The following is a 24,008-nucleotide window of genomic DNA, read 5'->3' as shown; positions in this document are numbered from 1 at the left end:
GCTGCAACCCAGGCCTAATAAATTGGTCAGCTACAATCAACAGGAGGAATAGGAATCCCGGGAAAACCTCCAATTAGTAAGGCTGAAGAGAGCTAAAGGTTGACTTTTTAATGGGTCCAAATTTGCAGGGTCCTTGTTCTCAAGGCGTTTCCTTAGGCAGACACAAAACTGAAAAGCTGCACAGACTTACTGAACCAAGTCCGGCTGCTCGCCCATGCTCAACACAGTGCGTTCCAGTCTTCAGAGACACTGCTGGGAGCAGCCCCTTCCCGTCACCACCCCTTCTCATCCCCGCCTCCTACCACCGCTACACAGCCGACTCTACTCAGACCACTTCCTAACCAAACATCTTGAGCGCAGAGTCCCGGAAGTGGGGGTGAAGGGGTGGAAGGCAAGAAGGGGGTGGGGCGGACCGTGGTCGAGTGCTTTGGGCCTGACGCATTCCGCTTCCGTCACTTCCGGGTGCGACGGTCGCTTTTGTCCGGGTAGGCTCTGGACTCGTTCGGTACTTACTGCCTCTGACTGTACAGCTGCCCCTTGCCAATTCCCAGCGGACGGGACATGAGTGTCTCTGGGCCGCCGCCCCCGGACAGGGTCCTGCCAGGGCCACTTGACGGCCTGGGGGCCGAGGACATCACGCCTGGTACGTGCTTTGGGGCGGGGCGGGGCGGGCGCCTGGGACCCGAGTGGATGGGTCTCCGGGAGTAAGAGTAAGTGGGCCGTTTTGCAGGAATAAGATGCTTTTGGTGCCGCGGCCTGGAGGCTTTGACCCCAGCGCGGAGGTATGGTTATATTGCCTAACCTCCAATCGAAAGCAGGGGAGGGGAAATGAGGTCTGGAGGGGAAGCGGTGTTTGGGGTGCTGTTGGTGGAGGTTGATGATGAAGCCATTCTGAGTTTGTGTGTTGACTCCAGCACACTCTTACACGTTAGGGGTTTAGGATGAATTTCTCAGAAGGATAATAGGTTTGTGATTCAGAGAACTGATGTATCCAGTTTTATTGACCACTTACTCATGAAATGCTCGTCTTGCCTGTTGACCTTACTGCATCCCTATTTCTCCAGAAGTCTTCTCATCCTGCGTTCCAGGAGAGATTTAAGCCTAATGGCTTAGGACGTCTATTGAATGTAGTGAATTGACTTGCTGTGCATCCACAATGGTACTATGTATTTACCGTCCTTGGGAGAATTGAGAAGATAGTCATTCAAAGCAATTACTGTGTTCTGTGGTTCAGATGAAGTGCCCTAGGTGCAGAAGGCTGCAGGACTTTGGACGTGCCTTTACTTGTACTTCCTGTTGCAAAAATTCAGGAGTTACCCCAAATAGTGATCTCAGCGCTTTCTTGGTCGTGCTTTTCCTCAGTGATCTCCCTCTTTTCCCACCTGCACAAGTTTATTCTATAAATATGGCTTCTTTGTGTACAAGTGCAGCTCGGGTCCCTCTCTGCTTGCTCCTCCATCCGCTTGTTGGGTACTTTGACGTGGTTGTTTTGCACTAATCTCACATATAGCATGTACATAAATAAGAGTAGATATTTGACCCTATTAATGGTGCCAAGTCCCTATGACTTGACATTACTCTTGACTCTTCTCACTGGCCTCCTACCTCTATTTAGGGGATTCTGTTCTACAATTTCCATCTCCTTTTTGCATTTCACTGCTACAGCAACAGTTGTAAGGCTAGTGCACTTCCAGTTCCTTACTCTTTCATTCCATCTAGCTCCCTGTCACGTCACTTCCCCAAGATAAAGCTCCTATCATGTCGTTTCCTTACTTGGAAACCTTAAATGGCTCCTTACTACTTACTAAACTAAGGGCCAGATACATTAGATTAGCACCCAAGAGTCCTTGAAGGCTGGCCACAACTCACTACTGCATGTGTCTTATGCTCCAGACGTCCCAAACTAACTTCTTTCCAGAGCAATCCTATATTCCCACCTTGCCTCATGCTGCTTCCTCTACCTGTATTGCATCCCTTTCTCTCCTAGTCTGGCATTATTACCCATTTGGAAATAGTAGCCCATGTAGATTGTTAGTGGCAGTGTAAATTGGTGCCATCTCTTAGGAAGGCAGTTTTCTAGTGTCTGTTAAAAAAAATACATGAAATCTTTGTCCCATTAATCTATTCCTAAGAATTTATCCTTCAGAAACAGTGGCATGAATATGCAAAGACAAGTAAGGAGACTCGTGCAACATTGTTTGAAATAGCAAAAAGTGAAAATAAGTGTCATTTTTCTGTGAGTTATCTTAGTCTACATGGTCTGCTATAACAAAATAACAGGCTGACTTGAACCACAGACATTTATTCCTTGAAGTTCTGAAGGCTGTGAAATCCAAGATTTAGATTTGGGCAGAATATGTTCCTTGAGAGGACCCTCTTCTGATTTGCAGATGGTTGCCTTCCACTTGTGGCCTCACATGGTAGAGGGAGAGTTCTGGTCTCTCTCTCTCTTTTAAGGACAGCAATCCCATCATGGGGACCTCTACCCTTAGACTTCATCTAAACTTAATTACTTCCCAAAGACTTCCACCTCTAAATGCCATTACATTGGAGGCTTGAGCTTCAACATATTAATTTTAGGGAAGGACACAAACATTAGTTCATAACAGTAGGGAACTGGCTCAATAAAATAAGATAGAATTCTGTTCTGTCAAAAAGAATATAGTAGATTGAAATATGTTGATGTGGATGATATCTAAGACATATGTGAGAAAAGTTGCAGAACAGTAAGAGCAGTATTTCATTTGTGATTAAAAACAAGGTGTAAGTGTAAGTATGCAAAGAAAATGTCTTGAGAGCTATGTAAGAAACTTCAGAGTGACTCTGGCCTAAGGGAATGAGTAGGAGTATTTTTGTTTTTCAACTTACGCCCCCTTCTTCAAGCTTCAGCTCCTTTAGAAATTGTTCCCTGATATCCCTGGTGAAAGTGCTCTTTCTCTCATCTGAGGTACTTCTCACATTCTCTGATTCTCCTGTATTGAACCCATTCTGGGAAGGGGACTTGCCTAATTTATTGTTGTCACCTCAAAAACTAGTGTATAAAATACACGTGCAGCAAATGTTTCTTGTCGCCCACAATAAAGTACCTTAACTTTAGTAAATAAGTGTTGTGAAAACACAAGTAACCTCAGACTCTTCCAATAATTAACCATAATACTGGGGCAGGATAAGGGGTTGGAGGGGTGGTCTGTGAGTTAAAATGTGTATAGAGTGTAAAGGAAGGTGTATTGGTTATTATTCCTTAAAGTTGAAATATTCTTGGAGTTCACCTGGTTAAGGATCTGGCATTGTCACTGCTGTGGCACTGGTTACGGCTGTGGCCCAGATTTGATCCCTGGCCCAGGAACTTCTGCATGCCATGGGTGTGGCCAAAAAATGATTGAAATGCCCTTATTTGGTTGTGTCTGTTTATCTGTAGTAATTATGTTTTCTGTGTTTTTTTAGAGTTGCTGCTGTTTGCAGTATTATTGTAATCAAGCCTTTACATCTTCAGATTTAATCTGAAGATGTAATCAAGCCTTTAATCAAGATGTAATCAAGCCTTTAATCTTCAGATTTTTTTAAATTTAATTTTATTGGAGTATAGTTGATTTACACTGATGTGTTATTTTCAGGTGTTCAGCCAAGTGAGTCAGTCATACATATAAATATATCCATTCTTTCCCCCATATAGATTATTACAAACTATTGAATCATCAGATATATTTTTATTAATGTCCCATCTGATGGTACATCAATGACAATATCTGTAAATGTTCCACTTTTCCTATTATATATTTTTATTTCATTTGCAAAGTGCTTCAGTTTCTAGTTAGGTCTTTTTTTAAAAAAATTATTTTATTTTTTATGTTTTTTAGGGCCACACCTGTGGCATATGGAAGTTCCCAGACTAGGGGTCAAATCAGAGCTACAGCTGCTGGCCTATCCCACAGCCATAGCAACACTAGATCCGAGCCACATCTGTGACCTACACTGAAGCTCATGGCAATGCCAGATCTTTAACTCAGTGAGCAAGGCCAGGAATCAAACCCACATTCTCATGGATGCTAGTTGGCTTTGTTACTGCTGAGCCACAACAGGAACTCCTCTAGTTAGCTCTTATTTGTTTGAGTATTGCCTCTAGTTAGCTCTTATTTGTTTGAATTCCAAAGTTTGTTTATATGTTTCTCAGGATCCAAATAAACACTGTACTATTTTAATTTCTAAAAGCTAATTTTGAATATGACAGCATGTTGTTTTCCTCAGCCTTGCCAACATTTAAATCTGTGGTAAAAACTATACTTGGAAATAAGCTATAAGCAAAGTGTCATGATAAAGTTATTCTGTATAATGATCTAATTTCTTGTTATGGATTATTATCAGGTTATGATTAGAGATGTTTCAGAGTTCAATATTAGTTTAAAAATGTTCTGAAGTACAATTTTAGTAATGTGACCATCTCACTTTTTTTTTTCATTCTAAACCTCTGATTCTAAAATCTTACAAACCATTCGTTGAACCCTGTTTAGAAATTGTTTTGTACTTTTCTTGGTGGGGTAGTGATTGACAGGTAGTCATATTAATACATTTTTGAATATCTGGCACAGTGCTTACATTGTTATTCAGTGGAAAAGTATGAATGAAATAGTTCATGATGTGTAGATTTACACACAATTATTATTATTTTTGTTTTTTTAGGACTGCACACATGGCATATGGAGGTTCCCAGGCTAGGGGTCCAGTTGGAGCTGTAGCCACTGGCCTACGCCACAACCACAGCAACGTGGGATCTGAGCTGCGTCTGTGACCTACACCACAGCTCATGGCAATGCCAGATCCTTAACCCATTGAGCTGAGTGAGGCCAGGGATCAAACCTGTGTCCACATGGTTACTAGTCATACTTGTCTTCCACTGAGTCACAACGAGAACTCCATAAGACAGTTATTATACTATTTTCTATGGTAAATTAAGGTACTGAATCTCAAGAGAGGAGAAATTCTTAGAAAATCTCCCCATCATCTCTAACAAATGACCAAAAAACCCTCCTTTTACATGTAAATAATGTATTAAGCTGTACACAAAACAAATGTTGACCCATATTACTTCCTAGTTGTATAAGAATACTTTTAGTTATTGTATTTAAAATATATATAATTTCTGTGAGCTTTGAAAAGAAGAATTTCTCGTTTCCATTCAGTGACTGTTACTCCCTTTTTGGCCTCAGACTCCTTTAATAAGTCATGGGAAATGAAATCCTCTAACCTGCAAAATATAATAAATGTAGAGAATTTTGTGTATGTTAATGTCCTTTTAATCCAGACTTTACCTTGTACTAGTAGCTAAAAAATACTGAGTGCTCATAACTCTTCTTTTAGAATATGCTCACAAGGTCAAAGTTTTTTAAAAAAAGATACTTTAAGTAGGCTATGTGTCTGGTCTGAACTCCACTGCCAGGGTCTTTCTCTCCCTCCCTACTACTCTCTTACCTCTGTGTCAATTTAAAAGCTTCCTAAATTTGATTTTCTGGTTGGCAATAGGTTTAAGCGATACTTCTCCAGATGAAGGGTTAACAGAGGACTTGAACATAGAAGACAAAGCTGTGGAGCAGCTGGCAGAAGGATTGCTTTCTCACTACTTGCCAGATCTGCAGAGATCAAAACAAGCCCTCCAGGAACTCACGTGAGCTGACAAAAACCATAAATGCACTCCTTTCCCCTCTGGCATAGTCATAATTTACTGTATAAGTTAACGTATATGCTGTATTAGGGGTAATATTTTGTAGCATTTAATATAATGAGTATTTCTATATCTTTTGTGATAGCAAATGAGAGTGGGGTAATCTAAATTACATAGAATATATGTAATTTGGATTGCATAGTAACCTAAATGTAAAAAGTGAAATTAATACTTCGAGTGTTTGGTCTCTTCTAAGAAGTACCCCTAAATTTTATCTAGACTGATTAGTTTTTGTGTCTTACCACTATTTTAGGAAAATATCTCCTATTGGGATGTTGCAGAATGGGTAAACACCTGTTTCTAAGTAGAAGTGCTAAGTCACCTCCATTAAGAGTCATGTTTGTGTTCAACTGCTGGTTCACATGAGTTGTCAGAAATCCTAAATTATCTTTTTTTTTCCTTTGTTTTTATGGCCGCATTTTCAGCATATGGAAGTTCTTGGGCTAGGGGTCAAATTGGAGCTGCAGCCGCTGGCCTATGCAACAGCCATAGCAATGCCAGATCCTAGCTGCAACTGTGACCTACACTGCAGCTTGTGGCAACACTGGATCCTTAACCCTTTGAGTGAGGCCAAGGATTGAACCCACACCCTCATGGATACTAGTCGGGTTCTTAACCCATTGAACCACAATGGAAACTCCTTAATTATCTTTTTTTTTTTTTTTTTGAGATGACCCATTTCATTCCTAGTTAATAAGTCTACTTGCTAAATAAAGGATTGGAGGATAAGCTAAGAAAGGAACAGGATAAGGAAGAATGGAACCAATAGAATGGGATCCGTGGTTTGTAAAAATATACACTCTAATTTTATTAGCTCCCACCCAGAAACAGCAGCCTGGGCTTCTGCTTCTTTGTGGGTCAGGACCTCTCTGGATTGACCAAGCTGGCCTGTCATATCTTTTTTGTGGTGGTCAGCTTTTTTGTGATGGTCAGACCAGCTGGCCTGTCATGTCTTTTTTGTGGTGCTGCTGCTCTAAAACTTAATCTTTGTCTTTTCTTTCCTTTTTTTTTTTTTTAAGGCCAAACCCAAGGCATATGGAGGTTCCCAGGCTAGGAGTCTAATTGGAGCTACAGCTGTTGGCCTATGCCACAGCCACAGCAACACAGGATCTGAGCTGTGTCTGCAACCTACACCACAGCTCACGGCAATGCTGGATCCTTAACCCACTGAGTGAGTGAACACACAACCTCAGGGATTGAACCCACAACCTCATGGTTCCTAGTCAGATTAATTTCTTCTGTGCCATGATGGAAACTCCTCCATGTGAATTTTAGAATCAGTTTGTTGATTTCTATAAAATAACTTACTAGAATTTAAATTGAGATTGCATTGAACCTATAGATCAAGTTGGGAAGAATTGATATCATAGCAATGTTGAGTTTTTAATTCCTTTTACTTGGAATATCTCTCTATAGTTTAGATCTTTTTTTTATTTCTTTCATTAGAGCTTAATAGTTTTTGCATGTAGATCCTATACATATTTTGTTAGATTTATGCCAAAGTATTTCTTCTGACAAGGGTTATTATAAATGATATAATTGTTCTTTGCTGGTGTATAGGAAGGCAACTGACTTTTGTATATTAACCTTGTATCCTGAAACCTTACTGTAGTCACATATTTGTTCCTGGGTTTTCTTGATTCTTTGGGGATTTCTACATAGACAATCATGTCAGCTGTGAACAAAGATGGTTTTATTTCTTCCTTTCCAATCTGTATACCTTTTATTTCCTTTTCTTGTCTTACTGCATTAGCTAGGACTTGTAGTACAATGTTGAATAGGAGTAGTGTGAGTGGACATCCTTTCTTTGCTCCTGATCTTTAGGGGGAAAGCTTCTAGTTTCTTACCACAAGTGCAATATTAGCTGTAGGTTTTGTTTTTTATTCTTGTTTGTTTGTTTTTGACGGTCTTTATCAAGTTAGGGAAGTTCCTCTCTCTAGTTTGATGAGAATGTTTTTAATCATGAACGAGTGTGGGACTTTTCCAAGTGCTTTTTCTACATCAACTGTTAAGACCATATGATTTTTCTTCTTTAACCAGTTGATGTGATGGGTTATATTGATTAATTTTCAAATGTTGAACCAGCTTTGCGTGCTTGGCATAAATTCCACTTGGTCGTGGTGTATTATTCTTTTTATACATTGTTGGGTTTGATTTGTTGATATTTTGTGGAGAATTTTTGCACCTATGTTCATGAAAGATAATGGCCTATAGTTTTCTTTTCTTGTAATGTCTTTATCGGGTTTTGATTTTAGGATAATGCTGACCTCATAGAATGAGTTAAGAAGTGCTCTCTTTGCTGATGTTTTTTGAAAGATATTGTGGAAAATTGGTATGATTTCTTCCTTAAATATTAGGTGGAAATCCCAGTGAAGCCATCGGTTCCTGATTCTTTCATTTCTGGAAGTTTACTACTTAGAAATATAGGCCTACTTAGATTATCTGTTTCTCTTTGTATGAATTTTAGTAGTTTGTGTCTTTCAAGGAATTAGTCATTTCCATCTAAGTTTTCAAATTTGTGAACAGAGGTGTTGAAAGTATTCCTTTATTATTTTTTTAACGTCCAGGGGATAAGTAGTGGTGATCACTTTTCCATAAATTATGTTAATAAATTGTTTTCTAGTGGTAGCAGCCTGTTTCTACTGTCCTGCCTCTCTTGGGTCATTGATTTGCTGGGTTTTCCTCTCATCCATTCTGTTTTTCACCTTCTGTAGTCTCTGGTCAGCTGAAGGGACACCTGTGACCTGTGAGGTATGCCAAACTCAGTACTGAATGGTAGAGATACTGTAACTGCCCTTCAGTCTCTTCATTGCTATTTCTTATTTTCATTGTTCTCTGTTTGCATAGTTTTGCAAGCACATCATGTCATATTTTTCTTTGTCTATAGTATTCTTTGAACTATTTAATTAGGTAATGCTCCCTCCCCCCACAGTGTTACTTATTCCTATGATCCTAGCATTGGTTGATCTGGAGAAGAATATCAGATAAATTGGCTTTTCTTCCTCAATAGAAAGTTTTGAATCAGGTGTTCTTATTGTAGCTCAGCAGTAACTAATCCGACTAGTATGCATGAGGATATGGGTTTGATCCCTGGCCTCACTCAGTGGGTTGGGGATATGGTGTTGCTGTGAGCTGTGGTGTAGGCTGGCAGCTGCAGCTCCTATTTGACCCCTAGCCTGGGAACTTCCCTATGCCATGAGTGTGGCTCTAAAAAGGCAAAAAAAAAAAAAAAAAGAAAGTTTTGACTCAGATCTTAATGAGGAAGCTTAGAAATTACCTGGATTGACCTTACTTTATAAATGAAGAAGTTTAGGTCCAGAGAAACAAACTAAATTTCCAAGATCATGTGACTGGTTATTATCCCTTGATGCTGCATTTTTCCCAACCCTAATCTAAAAAGTCACTGCTTCTCTTCTCCTTTATGGTAATGTTACAGTTTTAATATAAATAAAACATCAAGTTTCTTGGGCAACATAGTATTAAAAAACTTTTGATGATAATACAAAGAGTTCCTAAAAATAAATAATAAAATAATTTAAAATGGTTTGATGTTGTTCTAGTCTGTAATTGAGGCATGAATAAAAGACCCATTTACTTATCAGAATGAGGATTTGGAATATTATTTTGAAAAAGATTATGTTAAACTAAATAAGCCATGGAATGTCAATAAACTTCCAAATTATTTCTCCTTTTAACATTGACCAAGTTGAATGTGATTTGTTTTAATGACCCTCCTCTTAAAGTATGTAAAGTTTATTTTGACTATGTGCTTTTGTTTCAGACAGAACCAAGTTGTATTATTAGACACACTGGAACAAGAAATTTCAAAATTTAAGGAATGTCATTCTATGTTGGATATTAATGCTTTGGTAAGTATGACTTAGTTGACATCGCTTAATGACATCTTGTTTTAGAAATAGCTAGGTTTATCCTCCCAGCTTTGTACTTACGTATGTTTGAGATCTTTTCTTCTAATTTTTTTTTCTTTTTTTTTGTCTTTTTGCCTTTTCTAGGGCCGCTCCTACGGCATATGGAGGTTCCCAGGCTAGGGGTCTAATTGGAGCTGTAGATGTTGGCCTACGCCACAGCCACAGCAATGTGGGATCCAAGCCACATCTGCGACCTACACCACAGCTCACGGCAATGCTGGATCCTTAACCCACTGAGCGAGGCCAGGGTTTGAACCCGCAACCTTATGGTTCCTAGTTGGATTCGTTAACCACTGTGCCATGATGGGAACTCCTTTTTTTTCTTTTTTTATGGTTGCACCTGTGGCATATGGAAGTTCCTGGGCTAGGGATTGAATCCAAGCCATAGCTGCTACGTCAGCTGCAAGTATAGCAATGCCAGATCCTTTAACCCACTGTGCTGGGCTGAGGATCAACTTTTGCCTTTACAGCGACCTGAGCCACTGCAGTCAGGTTCTTAATGCACTGCATCACAGTGGGAACTCCTTTTCCTCTAATTTTTTAAAGTTTAGAATTTGTTGTTTAACAAGAAACATTGATTTACTTTATTAGACTTTCTATTTTCTTGAATTGCTAGCTTTCAAATGTTGAACTTGAGGTAGGAAATTGAACTTATATATGAACGTCTGGAATAGATCTACTCATAATCGAAGACAAATAAAGGAGAAGTAAAAGTAAGGAGCTTTGGGGGTACTATTTTTCCTGTTAAAGAAAGCACATCTCTTTTTATCAAGTACATGGATTTTGAAATTAGCATTTATTCAATTGTGTGGCATTTTCACAATGCCATAACAACTTAACTCTGAAACAGATTATTTGAGGCTCCTTTATGGACCCTTTATGTCTTTCAATATAGGCAATAGTAGTTGAATTTCATCAGGAGCGTTATAGCTTTTGGATGAGAGGAACTGATACTCTTTATTTTAGGAAATGGAGAATTAACAGAAATAAGGAACTTGTGGCTATCTTCCTTTTTATGTCGAACATTAGAAACTAACATTAGCTTAGTTTGCATGGTTTTGTGTACTTTCATACTTACGTCAAAAAATGTACTTTTCGTTGGAAAAATGTGGCTTACTAATGTTTTCCTTTTATAACAATAAGAAACCAAGACTGCCTTCTCTAGTATTAGAAGCATGTGGTAGTATATATGAAGTCTTCCATTCAATAGTTCCTGATTTGTGAAGCCTACCTAGTTTTGTCTTCCCCACTGAGTTCATGTTGCAGCAGAATGAGTTTTGTTGAATGAATGAATTAATGAAAGAATGAAGAATGAATGAACCAAGCAAATGTAGTACTGTTGCTTCCATCTGAAGGGCAGAAGCTAAGTCTTCCTCTTTTTCCTTCTCTCAGCCCAAGAGTGGTTTTGATTATCATTTAGGAACTGAAAATTAGAAGGCTCAGAGAGAGAGAAAGAGAGTCTGTAAGCTCTAGAGCTCATCTGACTCCAACTTTACTTGTAGCTGTATTATGGCTACTAATTTCTCTACTGACACTTTTTTCATTTTTGTTACCTGACTTTTTCTTTCTGTTGCCTTGCTTCCTGAGAATGAGGAGCTCTTTTTCCTTCTCTCCCATCTCTGGCTGAGATGGAAAGTCTATACATATGTATCACTACTTGGAAATAAAAGTGTGCTTACAGAGATTGTTCTCCTTGCTCTGACTTCAGAAGCCCAAAGAATATGACCAAACTTGTCTGCCACCCTCTCAGGGCTCTCTGGTCACAGCTTGGTTTTTCCCGATGGGCAGACACTTCACTTAAACTGTCCTATGTACTGGTCTCTCTCTTGTTTTTGTTTTTTTTGGTCTCTTCTTTTTGCTATTTCTTGGGCTGCTCCCTCGGCATATGGAGGTTCCCAGGCTAGGGGTCGAATTGGAGCTGTAGCCACCAGCCTACGCCAGAGCCACAGCAACGCGAGATCTGAGCCACGTCTGCAACCTACACCGCAGCTCACGGCAACGCCGGATCGTTAATCCACAGAGCAAGGGCAGGGACTGAACCCACAACCTCATGGTTCCTAGTCGAATTCGTTAACCACTGCGCCACGACGGGAACTCCCTGGTCTCTCTCTTGTAAAGGCAGTAGAGTGTTTTACTTTTCTTAAATAAAACTGAGCATTGTTGGATAGTCTTACTAAAATTGCATGTTTTTAAGGCAAAATATTATCTGTATAGAATATAAATGTCTGTATTATGTTTAGTAACTTTTTAATCAATCTGCACGGAATCAAGTATTCTCAAAAGCCTGCTAGTGGTTTAAATTAGATTTGAATTTTGGAATTACAATGTGGCGATAATTAAAGCTTCAAAAATTTGACCAATTTAGGAAGAATGAACTGTAATTTAGACATTGATTTATTTATCCCTTTTGATATTTCAGTCTGTTTTAAGTTGACTTTTCATTTACTTTTCCATGGTAAGTTCACTGAAGCTAAACACTATCATGCCAAGTTGGTGAATATAAGAAAAGAAATGCTGATGCTTCATGAAAAGACATCAAAGTTAAAAGTGAGTTAAAAATCAATGCTAAAAAATTCTTTCATAGTCTTTATATAAATAGAGGTTTAATTGTCTATTTTTCTCCAATATTTATTTTCTGATTTCTTATATTCATATACAATAACATACTTAATTCATGGTACATTGTGGGGTTTTTTTGTTTGTTTCTTTAAAATACATTCTTATGTATTTTGGGCTTCACTTTGGGCTTTTCCTTTAATAACTGGCTGGTAGGCTCATGTTCTCTGAATATGTCACTGTATTTCTCATTTAATAAGAGTTTAGAGTAAATAAACTTCTTGTATCAAGGAGACCTTAAAGTATCCCAAACGTTAAAAAATTGTGAATCACTATGTCATACATCTGTAACTTATATAGTATTGTCCAGTAATTATACATCAATTAAAAAAAACTCAGAATAAATATGAAAGTTAAATATGAAATTTATTGATTATCTTAAATCAGAGCACTGTTACTTGTTTAAAAATGTTAAAATTAAAAATTTTTAATACAATTTTTAAATGTTACTTTCCATTTACAGTTATTTACAAAATATTGGCTATGTTCCCCGTGTTGTACAACACATCCTTGAGCCTATCTTACACCCAATAGTTTGTTTGTACCTCCCACTCCCGTACCCCTATATTGCTGCCCTCCTCCCCACACACAGTGGTACCACTAGTTTGTTCTCCAAAAACAGTACTATTTTATTATTTCCTTCCTTATCCTGATGTTAGGTTTTGTTCTTTTTCTAATTCTTTAGGTGGTGGTTTGGGTTGTTTACTTGAGATTTTTCTTATTTCTTAAAAAAGGCCTATATTGCTATACATTTTCCTGTAAGAACTGCTTTTGCTGCATCCCATAGATTTTGTATGGTTATATTTTCATTGTCATTTGCTTCAAGATATTTTTTAATTTCTTCTTTGATTTCATTGTTGGCCCACTGGTATTTAGTAGCATGTTGTTTAGTCTCCATGTAATTGTTTTTTTCTAGCTTCATGCCATTGTGATCAGAAAAGAAGCTTGAAACAATTTCTGTAGTCTTAGTTTGTTGAAACTTGTTTTGTGCCCTAGGTCATGGTTCCTAGATAATGTTCCATGTATACTTGAAAATAATGTGTATTCTGCCTTTTTTGGATATTAGGTCCTGAAAATATCAAGTCTAACTGTTCTATTGTGTCATTTAGTTTCCCTTTTGCCTTATTGATTTTCTGTCTTGAAGATCTGTCCATTGATGTGAATGGGTGTTAAAGTCTTCTATTATTGTTTTATTCCTTTCAGTTTCTCCCTTTATGTCTGTTAGTATTTGTTCTATGTATTTAGGTGCTCCTATATTAAGTGCATGTGTGTTGATGAATGTTATATCCTCTCCTTGTATTGCTCCTTTTATCATTATACAGTGTGCTTCTTTATCATTCTTTTTTAAAAATTTTTTTATTATAGTTGATTTATAGTGTTCTGTCAATTTCTACTGTACAGCAAAGTGACCCAGTTATACATATATATACTTTCTTTTTCTCACATTATCTTCCATCATGTTCTATCACAAGTGATTAGATATAGTTCCCTGTGCTATACAGCAGGATCTCATTGCTTATCCACACCATATCTTTCTTTCTTTATATATTTTTTTTATTTTAAAGTCTCTTGTCTGATGTGAATATTGTAATCCCTACTTTCTTGTCATTTCTGTTTGCATGAAATGTCTTTTTCTATCCCCTCACTTTCAGTCTATGTATGTCTTTTGTCCTAAAATGGGTCACTTGTGGGCAGCATATTGTAGGCTCTCTCTTTTTTTTTTTTTAATCCAACCTGCCACTTTATGTCTTTTGATTGTCCATTGACATTTAAGGTAATTATTGATAGATACACGTATTTATTGTCATTTTGAGTTTATTTTCCCACTGATTTTATATTTCTTCTTTGTCCCTTTCTTTTCCTTTTTGTTTTTCCTCTTGTGGTTTGATGATTTTCTTTTTGCATTATGCTTATGTTCTCTTCATTTTGGCTTTTGTGAATCTATTACATGTTTTTGATTTGTGGTTACCCTGTTTTTCAAATATGTTAACCCCTTCCTATATCTACTTGCTTTAAACTGGTAGTAATATAAGCTCAAACACATTCTAGAAAAAAAAAATCTATATTTTCTTATTCTCCTCCCTTAGATTTTATGATTTTGATGTCCTTTTTTACATCCTTTAGGTTCATATTTTTGCCATTCTTTGTGATTATCATTGCATTCACAGAAATTTTTCTTATTTTTTTTAATCTGTATCCTGGTTTATTTAAGTGATTTATTCTCTCTCTCTCTCTTTTTTTTTTTTTTTTTTTTTTTTTTTTTTTGCTTTTCAGGACCACAGCCACGGCATATGGAAGTTTCCAGGCTAGGGGTCAAATTGGAGCTACAGCTGCTGGCCTGTGCCACAGCCATAGCAATGCCAGATCTGAGCTGTGTCTGCAACCTACACCACAGCTCATGGCAATGCTGGATCCCTGACCCACTGAACAAGGCCAGGGATCAAACCTGCATCCTCATGGATACTAGTTGGATTTGTATCTACTGCATCACAACAGGAACTCCCAAGTGATTTACTTTCTAATTGTGATTTTCTCTTTTCTGAAGGCCTTTCAATATTTCCTTTAGGATAGATTTAGTATTGCTATATTCTTTTAGTTTTTGCTTATCTGAGAAACTCTTTATCTCTCCTTCTATTCTAAATGATAACATCGCTGGATAGAGTATCCTAGGTTGCAGATTTTCCCCTTTCAGGACTTTGAATATATCTTGTCACTCCCATCTAGCCAGTAAAGTTTCTGCACAGAAATAGCTGATAGCCTTATGGGGCTCCCTTATGATTAACTCTTTGCTGTTACTCTTACTCCCTTTAGAATCCTCTCTTTAACTTTTGCAATTTTAATTATACTATGTCTTTGGGTTCATCATGTTCGAGGCCCTCTGTGTAAAAGCATTGCTACTTTTATTTTTTTATTTTTTTTATAAAGGTTTTATTTATTTATTTATTTATTTTTTGTCTTTTGTTGGTTTTTTTTTTTTTTTGTCGTTGTTGTTATTTCTTGGGCCGATCCCGTGGCATATGGAGGTTCCCAGGCTAGGGGTTGAATCGGAGCTGTAGCCACCGGCCTACGCCAGAGCCACAGCAACGTGGGATCCGAGCCGCGTCTGCAACCTACATCACAGCTCACGGCAACGCCGGATCGTTAATCCACAGAGCAAGGGCAGGGACGGAACCCGCAACCTTATGGTTCCTAGTCGGATTCGTTAACCACTGCGCCACGACGGGAACTCCCAAGCATTGCTACTTTTAAATTAGACTATAACCTATAAGCCTTGTGTTCTCTTGGTTTTTAATTTTTTTTTTGGCATAGAAAAGAGCACTTAAACTTCAGCAGAAGAGGCAAAAAGAAGAGTTGGAAAGGGAACAGCAACGAGAGAAGGAATTTGAAAGAGAAAAACAGTTAACTGCCAAACCAGCAAAAAGGACCTGAGAAGTTGGATGTTTGTATCTGTCCTTCTCCTATTCATGTTCTTGATTTAAGATGACCCAGTGCAGACTGAAGTTAAGGTAGTGCCTTATACCGTTGTGTTGTGTTTTGAAATCCTTTTCTCAGGAGTACTGTTTATCTTCATTTCAGCCATTCAAGAAGCTTTCTTCCCTAAGTAGAAGACATGATGCCACTTGGTTTATATATTTATATGTAATTTTTCAACTTTGTTTCACTTAATTTTGAAATTCATTCTTTTTGGCCCTAAGTCATTTATAAAGTAGAAAATGGTTTGATTGTTTCAATAGTTTAGACTCTAAGTGCTTAAAAATTAGTATGAATCTCTTAGCTTCTTAATAAGTGTGGATTTAGAAGTTTCAGTTTCTTTTAAAATCATTTGCCTTTCTGTCAATACAAAGCTGGTTTTTGACAGTTAACTTTACATTGTTTGGTTAAGAAGAAATGCCACCCTGTTTAATCACATACTGCCACTGACAAAGAGGTGGTTTAAGCCTTTGTGAAGAACATGATAGAAAAATATGTATGCAGGAAATATTAGCATCTTAGGCATAGGATAGGTGAGCAAGATGCTATATTGATTCCACTAACCATATACTCTCACTGCTTCTTAGCTTTGTTGTTGCTATTTAGTTCTTATGTAGCTTCTGGGCTCAAAGTAGATTATATATATTCCTAAAGTTTGGCGGGGGTGGTGTAGCTTTCACACCCTCAAATGTGCTTAAATATTTATAATTCTTGGTTACAGTCATCACAGTCTGTGAGATACAGTTGTCAAGTAGATAAGATAATGAACCCAACTTTCCACGTGGGAAGTCTTATCACTAGTTCTGTCTGTCCTCTGATTTATTGTGTAGCTTCACATGTGGTTGCTTTTTCTGTGCTTTTAAAAAAATTCTTAAAAGTAGAATGATATATACCAACTACCCATTTTATAGATAATGACAAGAATGGTGGAAAATGGGAAAATAGCTTCTTCACAAAAGAGGCAGCATGATACCTTTAGTGTTTTCTAGATCCCACCCCCATACTATATGTAGAAATGTATTACATGAGGGAAATATGAAGTTTCATTGTATTAAATTGAGAATATTATTTAGTGTTTTAGTATTGTTTAATATCCAACTGATATCTGGTCTCTTACTTAGAGACTATACAGAACCTATAAAGGTGTGTGACTAGAATGTGTATCTTTTACAATCTATATTACATTTTTGCTTAGCTGGAATCACTACCTCTGATAACATATCAGACTAAGTAATGATGGAGAAGGCATTAAATTTATGTTGAATGCTTAGAACTGGTCTGTTTAAAGGTTTAAAAAGTTTGTTTGAAAGCCTTTCCCTTCTTTAGTGAATGAATTATGATCTCACAATTTGCTTGACTTTGATCTTATGTTTAAGAATATAAATATATTTTATTTTTAAAGGCTTTGTGTTGTCCCCAAACTCTAGCTAAAACTGCTAGGGCAGATCATTAGTACTGGCAGGACAGTGTCACCTAAACTGCTGAATGTAGTCATTTATATATAACCTGACAAAGGCTGTGCATTGTTTCTCAGAGTGGTATGAGGTCCAACTGCAACGATTATCTAAAATGCTGGTTCCAGAGTTCCCATTGCGGCTCAGCAGGTTAAGAATCTCACTAGTATCCATAAGGATGCGGGTTTGATCCCTGACCTCAGTCAGTGGGTTAAGAATCTAGAGTTTGCTGCAAGCTGTGGTGTAGGGCACAGATGAAGCTTGGATCTGGCATTGATGTAACTGTGGTGTAGGCTGGCAGCTTCAGCTGCAGTTGGATCCCTAGCCTGGACACCACTCTCAGTCTATTGAAACAAATGTTTGTTTTTCTTTTTAAAAAAGTTTCCTCAAGTGAGGCACCTTAAAAGTTGAGACCACTGGTCTAGTGGTCTAAGTTAGAGGTTAGTAGGCTGCGTATTATCACTTCGAAACTTAAAACAAACAAACAAAAAAAAAAACTCGGAGATTTTTACTCATTAGTTCTTCGTCGGGGCGCATGTACATTTTATTTTTTTGTCTTTTGTCCTTTTAGGGCCGCACCCATGGCATATGGAGGTTCTCAGGCCTAGGGGTCTAATTGGAGCTGTTGCTGCCGGCCTACGCCACAGCCACAGCAACGGCAGATCCGAGCCTCATCTGCGACCTACACCACAGTGCACGGCAATGCCGGATCCTTAACCCACTGAGTGAGGCCAGGAATCGAACCTGCAACCTCATGGTTCCTAGTTGGATTTGTTTCCACTGTGCCACGATGGGAACTCCTCCATGCACATTTTACAGAGCCCCTCTGATAAGTCTGATGCAAGGAACCACTGGTCTAGACTTTCTAGTGATTCGTATTTATAAGGAGTGAAGTAGTTTGAAAGCTACCCAGTAATTGTTGGGATTAATCCTATGAAATAAATTCTTAAACTGTTGTTTTTGATATACAGTTAGATTTAAGACTGAAATAGATAGCAGGCAGGAGATAGGTATAGAATCTGGGTTAATTGAAATTTTGTGATCTGTATTAAATCATGTTTATTGATCGAATGGCAAGGCACACGTACTTTTAGAGACGTATTATTTAGACTTTGAAGTTTTTAAAAAATGTTAACAATATGTATTACCATTCACTATTTTTAGGTCAGTTGTAAATCAGAAGTACTGTAATCTTGTTAATTAAAATCTAAAACTTTAGCTGTATTTCAGTAGTGTTCAAACATATCTTACCAAAGCTGAACGGAACCCTTATAATTAGTCTTGCTGTAATTTTGCACAAAATAACGAATTAATAACTGAGTTAAAAAAATTGCCTTTGGCATTTTGGTTGAAAAGAATTACATTTTGAAACTATATCACATATGTCTTGAACTAAAATGATGGGAGTTAATTTTGTATTTACTTTGAGACGGTATCATGTAAATATGCAGACATTGAATGTAGTATGGACTGTGTCCACAGTGAGGTTTTGGGTGGATGCAGTTTATAAATATGCCAATTATATACCCTCATGCACTTGTCTGATTTTGAGCCTGTAAAATGACTACTTTTTACACATTTAATAAAGAAAAAAAGTTTCTGAATTATCCGATGTTATTTATCAAACATGGGTGTGCTCACAGCACTGTGTATTTCTCTTTATGTACCTTATTTCTGACATTCTCTTCCTTTGCTTTCCTTTCCTATCATCTTCATCTTAATGTTCTTCATAGATTGTGTCATAAAATGAATGACACTTATGAATTCCTTTTCATAGGGAATATATCACAAAGGTGATAGAAAGTGTTGTGAAAAAATTCTAGCTGAAATAACCCAATTTCGTAAAGTTCTCCACTGTTTGAAAGTAAAAATAATAGCTACTACTTTTTTTTAATAGTTATTTCCCCAATACAATTTTTTTCTACTGTACAGCATGGTGACCCAGTTACACATACATTTACACATTCTATTTTCTCACATTATCATGTTCCATCATAAGTGACTAGACATAGTTCCCAGTGCTACACAGCAGGATCTCATTGCTAATCCATTCCAAAAGCAATAGTTTGTATCTATTAACCCAAGCTCCCAATCCACCCCACTCCCTCCCCCTCCCCCCTGGCAACCACAAGTCTATTCTCCAAGTCCATGATTTTCTTTTCTGTGGAAAGGTTCATTTGTGCCTTATATTAGATTCCAGATATAAGTGGTATCATATGGTATTTGTATTTCTCTTTCTGACTTACTTCACTCAGTATGAGCGTCTCTAGTTCCATCTATGTTGCTGCAAATGGCGTTATTTTGCTCATTTTTATGGCTGAGTAGTATTCCATTGTGTATATATACCACATCTTCCTAATCCAATCATCTATCAATGGACATTTGGGTTGTTTCCATGTCTTGACTATTGTGAACAGTGCTGCAATGAACATGCGGGTGCATGCATCTCTTTTAAGGAAAGTTTTGTCCAGATATATACCCAAGTGCTGGGTCATATGGTAGTTCTATGTATAGATTTCTAAGGTGTCTCCATACTGTTGTCCATAGTGGTTGTACCAGCTTATATTCCCACCAACAGTGCAGGAGGTTTCCCTTTTCTCCACACCCCCTCCAGCATTTGTTATTTGTGGACTTATTAATGATGGCCATTCTGACTGGTGTGAGGTGGTAGCTCGTGGTAGTTTTGGTTTGCATTTCTCTAATAATCAGGGATGTTGAGCATTTTTTCATGTGCTTATTGGCCATCTGTATAGCTACTACTTACAGTGGTTTGATAAAAAGTGCTTCACCAGGACCATGCTAGCCTATGGAAACTTCTAACTAATAGAATATTTTAGGTCAAATTTTTAATTTTTTTTTTAACTTGGGACCCTGGGGGAGGGACTTCTGTAGATAGTAGCCTTTGGAGATGTGAGCTCTTTATAAAGTTCTCACAGAAATTTGTTATGTATGTTTCTCAGGATTGAGTCTATAGATTTCATTAGATTCTTTTCTAAATAAGTATGTTTTACATATATATGAAATTTCCTCAAAAGCAATGATTCTTTTTTTTAATAATGATTTTTATTTTTTCCATTATAGCTGGTTTACAGTGTTCTGTCAATTTTCTACTGTACAGCGTGGTGACCCAGTTACACATACATGTATAGATTCATCACAAGTGATTAGACATAGTTCCTAGTGCTATACAGCAGGATCTCATTGCCTATCCATTCCATACACAGTAGTCTGCATCTATTAACCCCAGACTCTCAGACCATCCCACTCCCTCCCTCTTGGCAACCATGATTCTTTTTTTTTGGTCTTTTGTCCTTTTAGGGCTGCACCCACGGCATATGGAGGTTCCCAGGCTAGGTGTTGAATTGGAGCTGTAACCGCCGGCCTACACTACAGCCACAGCAATACCAGATCTGAGCCATGTCTGCAACCTACACCTCAGCTCACGGCAACGCAGGGTCCTTAAACCTCTGAGTGAGGCCAGGGATTGAACCCGCAACCTCACAGTTCCTAGTTGGATTCATTTCCCCTGCGCCACGACGGGAACTCCCAGCAACCACGATTCTTAATCATTAAACCCCAAACTTCATTGTGCACTTAGCCTCTAAGCTTTCATTTTAGATCAAGATAGTTCCTACTTTACGTATTTGTTGAGATACTATGTTTGCACAGATTAATCAGGTATTTAATTAAGTTTGTTCTATTGATAGCCTATTCATATTGTTTTAGCTCCCCTTGCATGTATGAGGTCAGATGCCATCCAGTCTTCGGGTTAACATTTGGATGAAACAAGGTTTATTTTCAAACCATTAAGATAGTGGAAGAAGGAGTTCCCTGATGGCTCAGTGGATTAAAGGTCTGGCTTGGTCGCTGCTGTGGCATGGGTTTGATCCCTGCCCTGGGAACTTCTGCATGCCATAGACAAAGCCAAAAATAGTGAAAGGAGTAGTCAGGGGAGATGGTTCTAATGACTAGTTTAAAAAGCACTTAAAGCAAAAATTCTGAAGAAACACAATATGAAGGAAGCACAGTCAAAGAAAAGCTAGGTAAAATTTGGGGTGGGTTTATGTGTAAATTTTGAGGTGGTAATTGAGAAAGAGAAAAGGAGAGGCAGAGACTGAAGTAGAAGGGAAAAGTGATGTATATTTTGTGTATCCTGAATGAGAGGCTTGCAGGTGTATGAAGAATAATAAATTAATGAAGTCCACCTGTTTTACGGTAAGGTCGCCCCCTACTGTCACTTCATTGGAAACTGAAAAAAAGATTGTAGCTAACTGTTTATTCCAATTTCCATCACATACATTCCTCAAGTGCTTCAGAATGCCCGTGATACTGAAATCCAGGTGAGCATGTATGGGTGCTGCTTATCCTATTCCAGGTTTGACTTTCATTAGGACTTTGGAGAAAAGTCTGAAAGTATATTGAACACTTAGTATAATGCTAAGAAACAAAAACATGTATGTAGAACTGAAGGTTCCTGGCCTCTGCTTTGATCATAAATTTTAAAGTATTTAGGACCTCCTGAGTAATAGAGTGGTTATGATTGTGGACTCTAAAGTCAGGTTGCTGTGGTTTATATTCCTGCTTTATTTAGGAGCTTGAACTTGCTTAAACCCTGTGCACCTCTCAGTTCCTAAACTGCAAAGTAAAAGTAAGTGTTTCTGGCTTCATAAGGTTATGAGGTTTTATGATATTCATATAAAAGCCCTTTAAGAGAATAGAAAGAGCTCAAGAAATGTTGGGTGTTCTGTCAGTATCTTGAATCAAATATCCACATAAGGGGGTGGTGCTTGTTTTGCCCCTTTGTGCATGTCTGTTTTTGCTCACAGAGTTTCCACTAGGGTCTTTCATTCTATGATGTCTTCCTGTTAGACAGCTATTACTTCTCAAAGAATTTCTTTTTTCTTGTTCTCTTAGTACTTAATACATCTGCCTTAGCATTTACTGTATTAGTTGTGTGTTAACGTGTCTCTCAAGATGAAGGATATTTCCTAGTCATCTTTTTCTTCCATGTTGCTTTAGTGTCTGACCTTTAGTTTGTATATTAAGCAGTTTTTGCCAGAGAAACAGAATGAATTAACCAATTTATGTGTGTATGCGTGTGTGTGTTTATGTGAGAGAGAGATTTATTTTAAGAAATTAGCTTATGTGATCGTGGGAGCCGGCAATTCCAAAATCAGAGCAGACCAGCAGGCTGGAGACAGCGGGAAGAGTTGATGTTGGCAGCTTGAGTTTAAAGGCCTTTTGGAGACAGAATCCCTTCTTCCTCAGGGGACTTTGTCAGTCTTATTTTCTTAAGGCTTTCAACTGGTAGATTGAGGTCTACCTGTGTTATGGAGGGTAATCTTTCCTTGAAGTCTAGTGATTTAAATGTTCTCATCTAAAAAAAATAACTTTTTTTTTTTTTTTTTTTTTTTTGCTTTTTAGGGCCCAATCTGTGGCATATGGAAGTTCTCAGGCTAGGGGTCAAACTGGAAACTGCTGGCCTCTGCCACAGCCACAGCAACACGGCTACGACCTACACCACAGCCCATGACAATGTGGGATCCTTAATCCACTGAGGAGGCCAGGGATCAAACCTGTGTCCTCATGGATACTAGTTGGGTTCGTAACCCTCTGAGCCATGACGGGAACTCCTAAAAAATATCTTCACAGCAACATTAGACTGGTATTTGCCCAAATACCTAGGTACAATGGTCTAGCCAAATTGCCACATACAATTAGCCATCATGGCTGAGACTGAATCAAATCTAGTAGGAAAGATAGGTATTAAAAATAGCTATGATAAAAAAACTGGATTATATGTATATACACCAAAAAAGGAATATTGCAGTAAATTTCTAAAATTCAGACATGGCTTTAGAGCCTGTAATCCTTAGCCACTGCTTCCATCCCTGATTACATACTCTTAGACTAAAAAAAAGTAATGGTAGCCAGTCCCAAGATCTTGGGCATAAAATGAGCTCAGAGGTAACGCATGTAGAAAAATAGGTGCCACATCTTTTTTAGCTTTATACCTTCTCTATCAGCTAGGGGCTGTTCAGTTTTCTTAAAAAGAACTTCAAGGAAAAGGTGGGCAGTTGTAGAGCAGGCTCAACAGATGAGCACATCTTAGATTTAAAACTTGAGGAAGCACAGAAGGGACAATGCTGTCATCTTGTGCTCTGCTCCCTAGCCTACAAATTCTGTATTGTCTCAATCAGTTTGATGAAGTTTGACCTATGCGTTTTTAACCATAGTGCTTTTGGTAAGACCACATGGTCTGAACTTTTGTTTAAACAATGAGAAGTTTGAAAGTGATCTGTGAAACATTTGATAAGGTTTAAAACTACATTTTTCTAACTTTTTGAGCATTTTAGTACGATGTTGGGCTTAAGTTCCCCCCCCTTCTCTAATGCTATAATCTGTCATCATTAACCATGCTCAGAATTCTAAGAAGAACTTTCCGGGCCTAAGATTTTGCTGTGGCAACGGCCCCAGGAGTTGTGTGCTTTTTATTCACCTGACCTTCTCCATTGGGTCTCTGCAGATAGGATCTGGAGTGAAACCTGACCCAAGGGCGGTCAGCCTGTGGGCCAAGAGGTGAAAAATTAGCCTGACAAGAAAAACTCTACCAGGATGGGGACATAGAGGATCTCACTGGTTTAGTCACTGTCTTGGGAGTATATATTAGAATACTCACCCAGAGAGAATCAGCACTTTAGTAGCTGAAGAAGAAATGAGACGACAAGAAGCAGACAGAATAGCCGAGTGTTAAGAGCGAAGGAGTAGGGATCCATGAACTTCTACTTCTGGAGGGGGGCAGGGTCATAGACCCCTCAAAAT

At 38.0% G+C, this 24,008-nt stretch overlaps 1 protein-coding gene across 1 annotated transcript; it reads left to right on the top strand.

Moving 5' to 3' along the window:
- The first annotated feature begins 457 nt into the window (after positions 1–457).
- On the top strand, positions 458–16,800 carry BLOC1S6 (biogenesis of lysosomal organelles complex 1 subunit 6). Its single transcript, XM_047766448.1, has 5 exons — positions 458–643; positions 5,518–5,659; positions 9,498–9,585; positions 12,106–12,192; positions 15,571–16,800. Exons 1-5 carry the CDS (start codon positions 562–564, stop codon positions 15,688–15,690), a joined length of 519 nt encoding a protein of 172 aa, XP_047622404.1. The 5' UTR covers positions 458–561; the 3' UTR covers positions 15,691–16,800.
- Positions 16,801–24,008: the final 7,208 nt, after the last annotated feature.

Source organism: Phacochoerus africanus, chromosome 2 (assembly GCF_016906955.1).
Source record: "Phacochoerus africanus isolate WHEZ1 chromosome 2, ROS_Pafr_v1, whole genome shotgun sequence".
Lineage (NCBI taxonomy): Eukaryota > Metazoa > Chordata > Mammalia > Artiodactyla > Suidae > Phacochoerus > Phacochoerus africanus.
The sequence above is the reverse complement of the archived record's forward strand: the minus strand, read 5'-3'. Positions and strand labels throughout refer to the sequence as shown.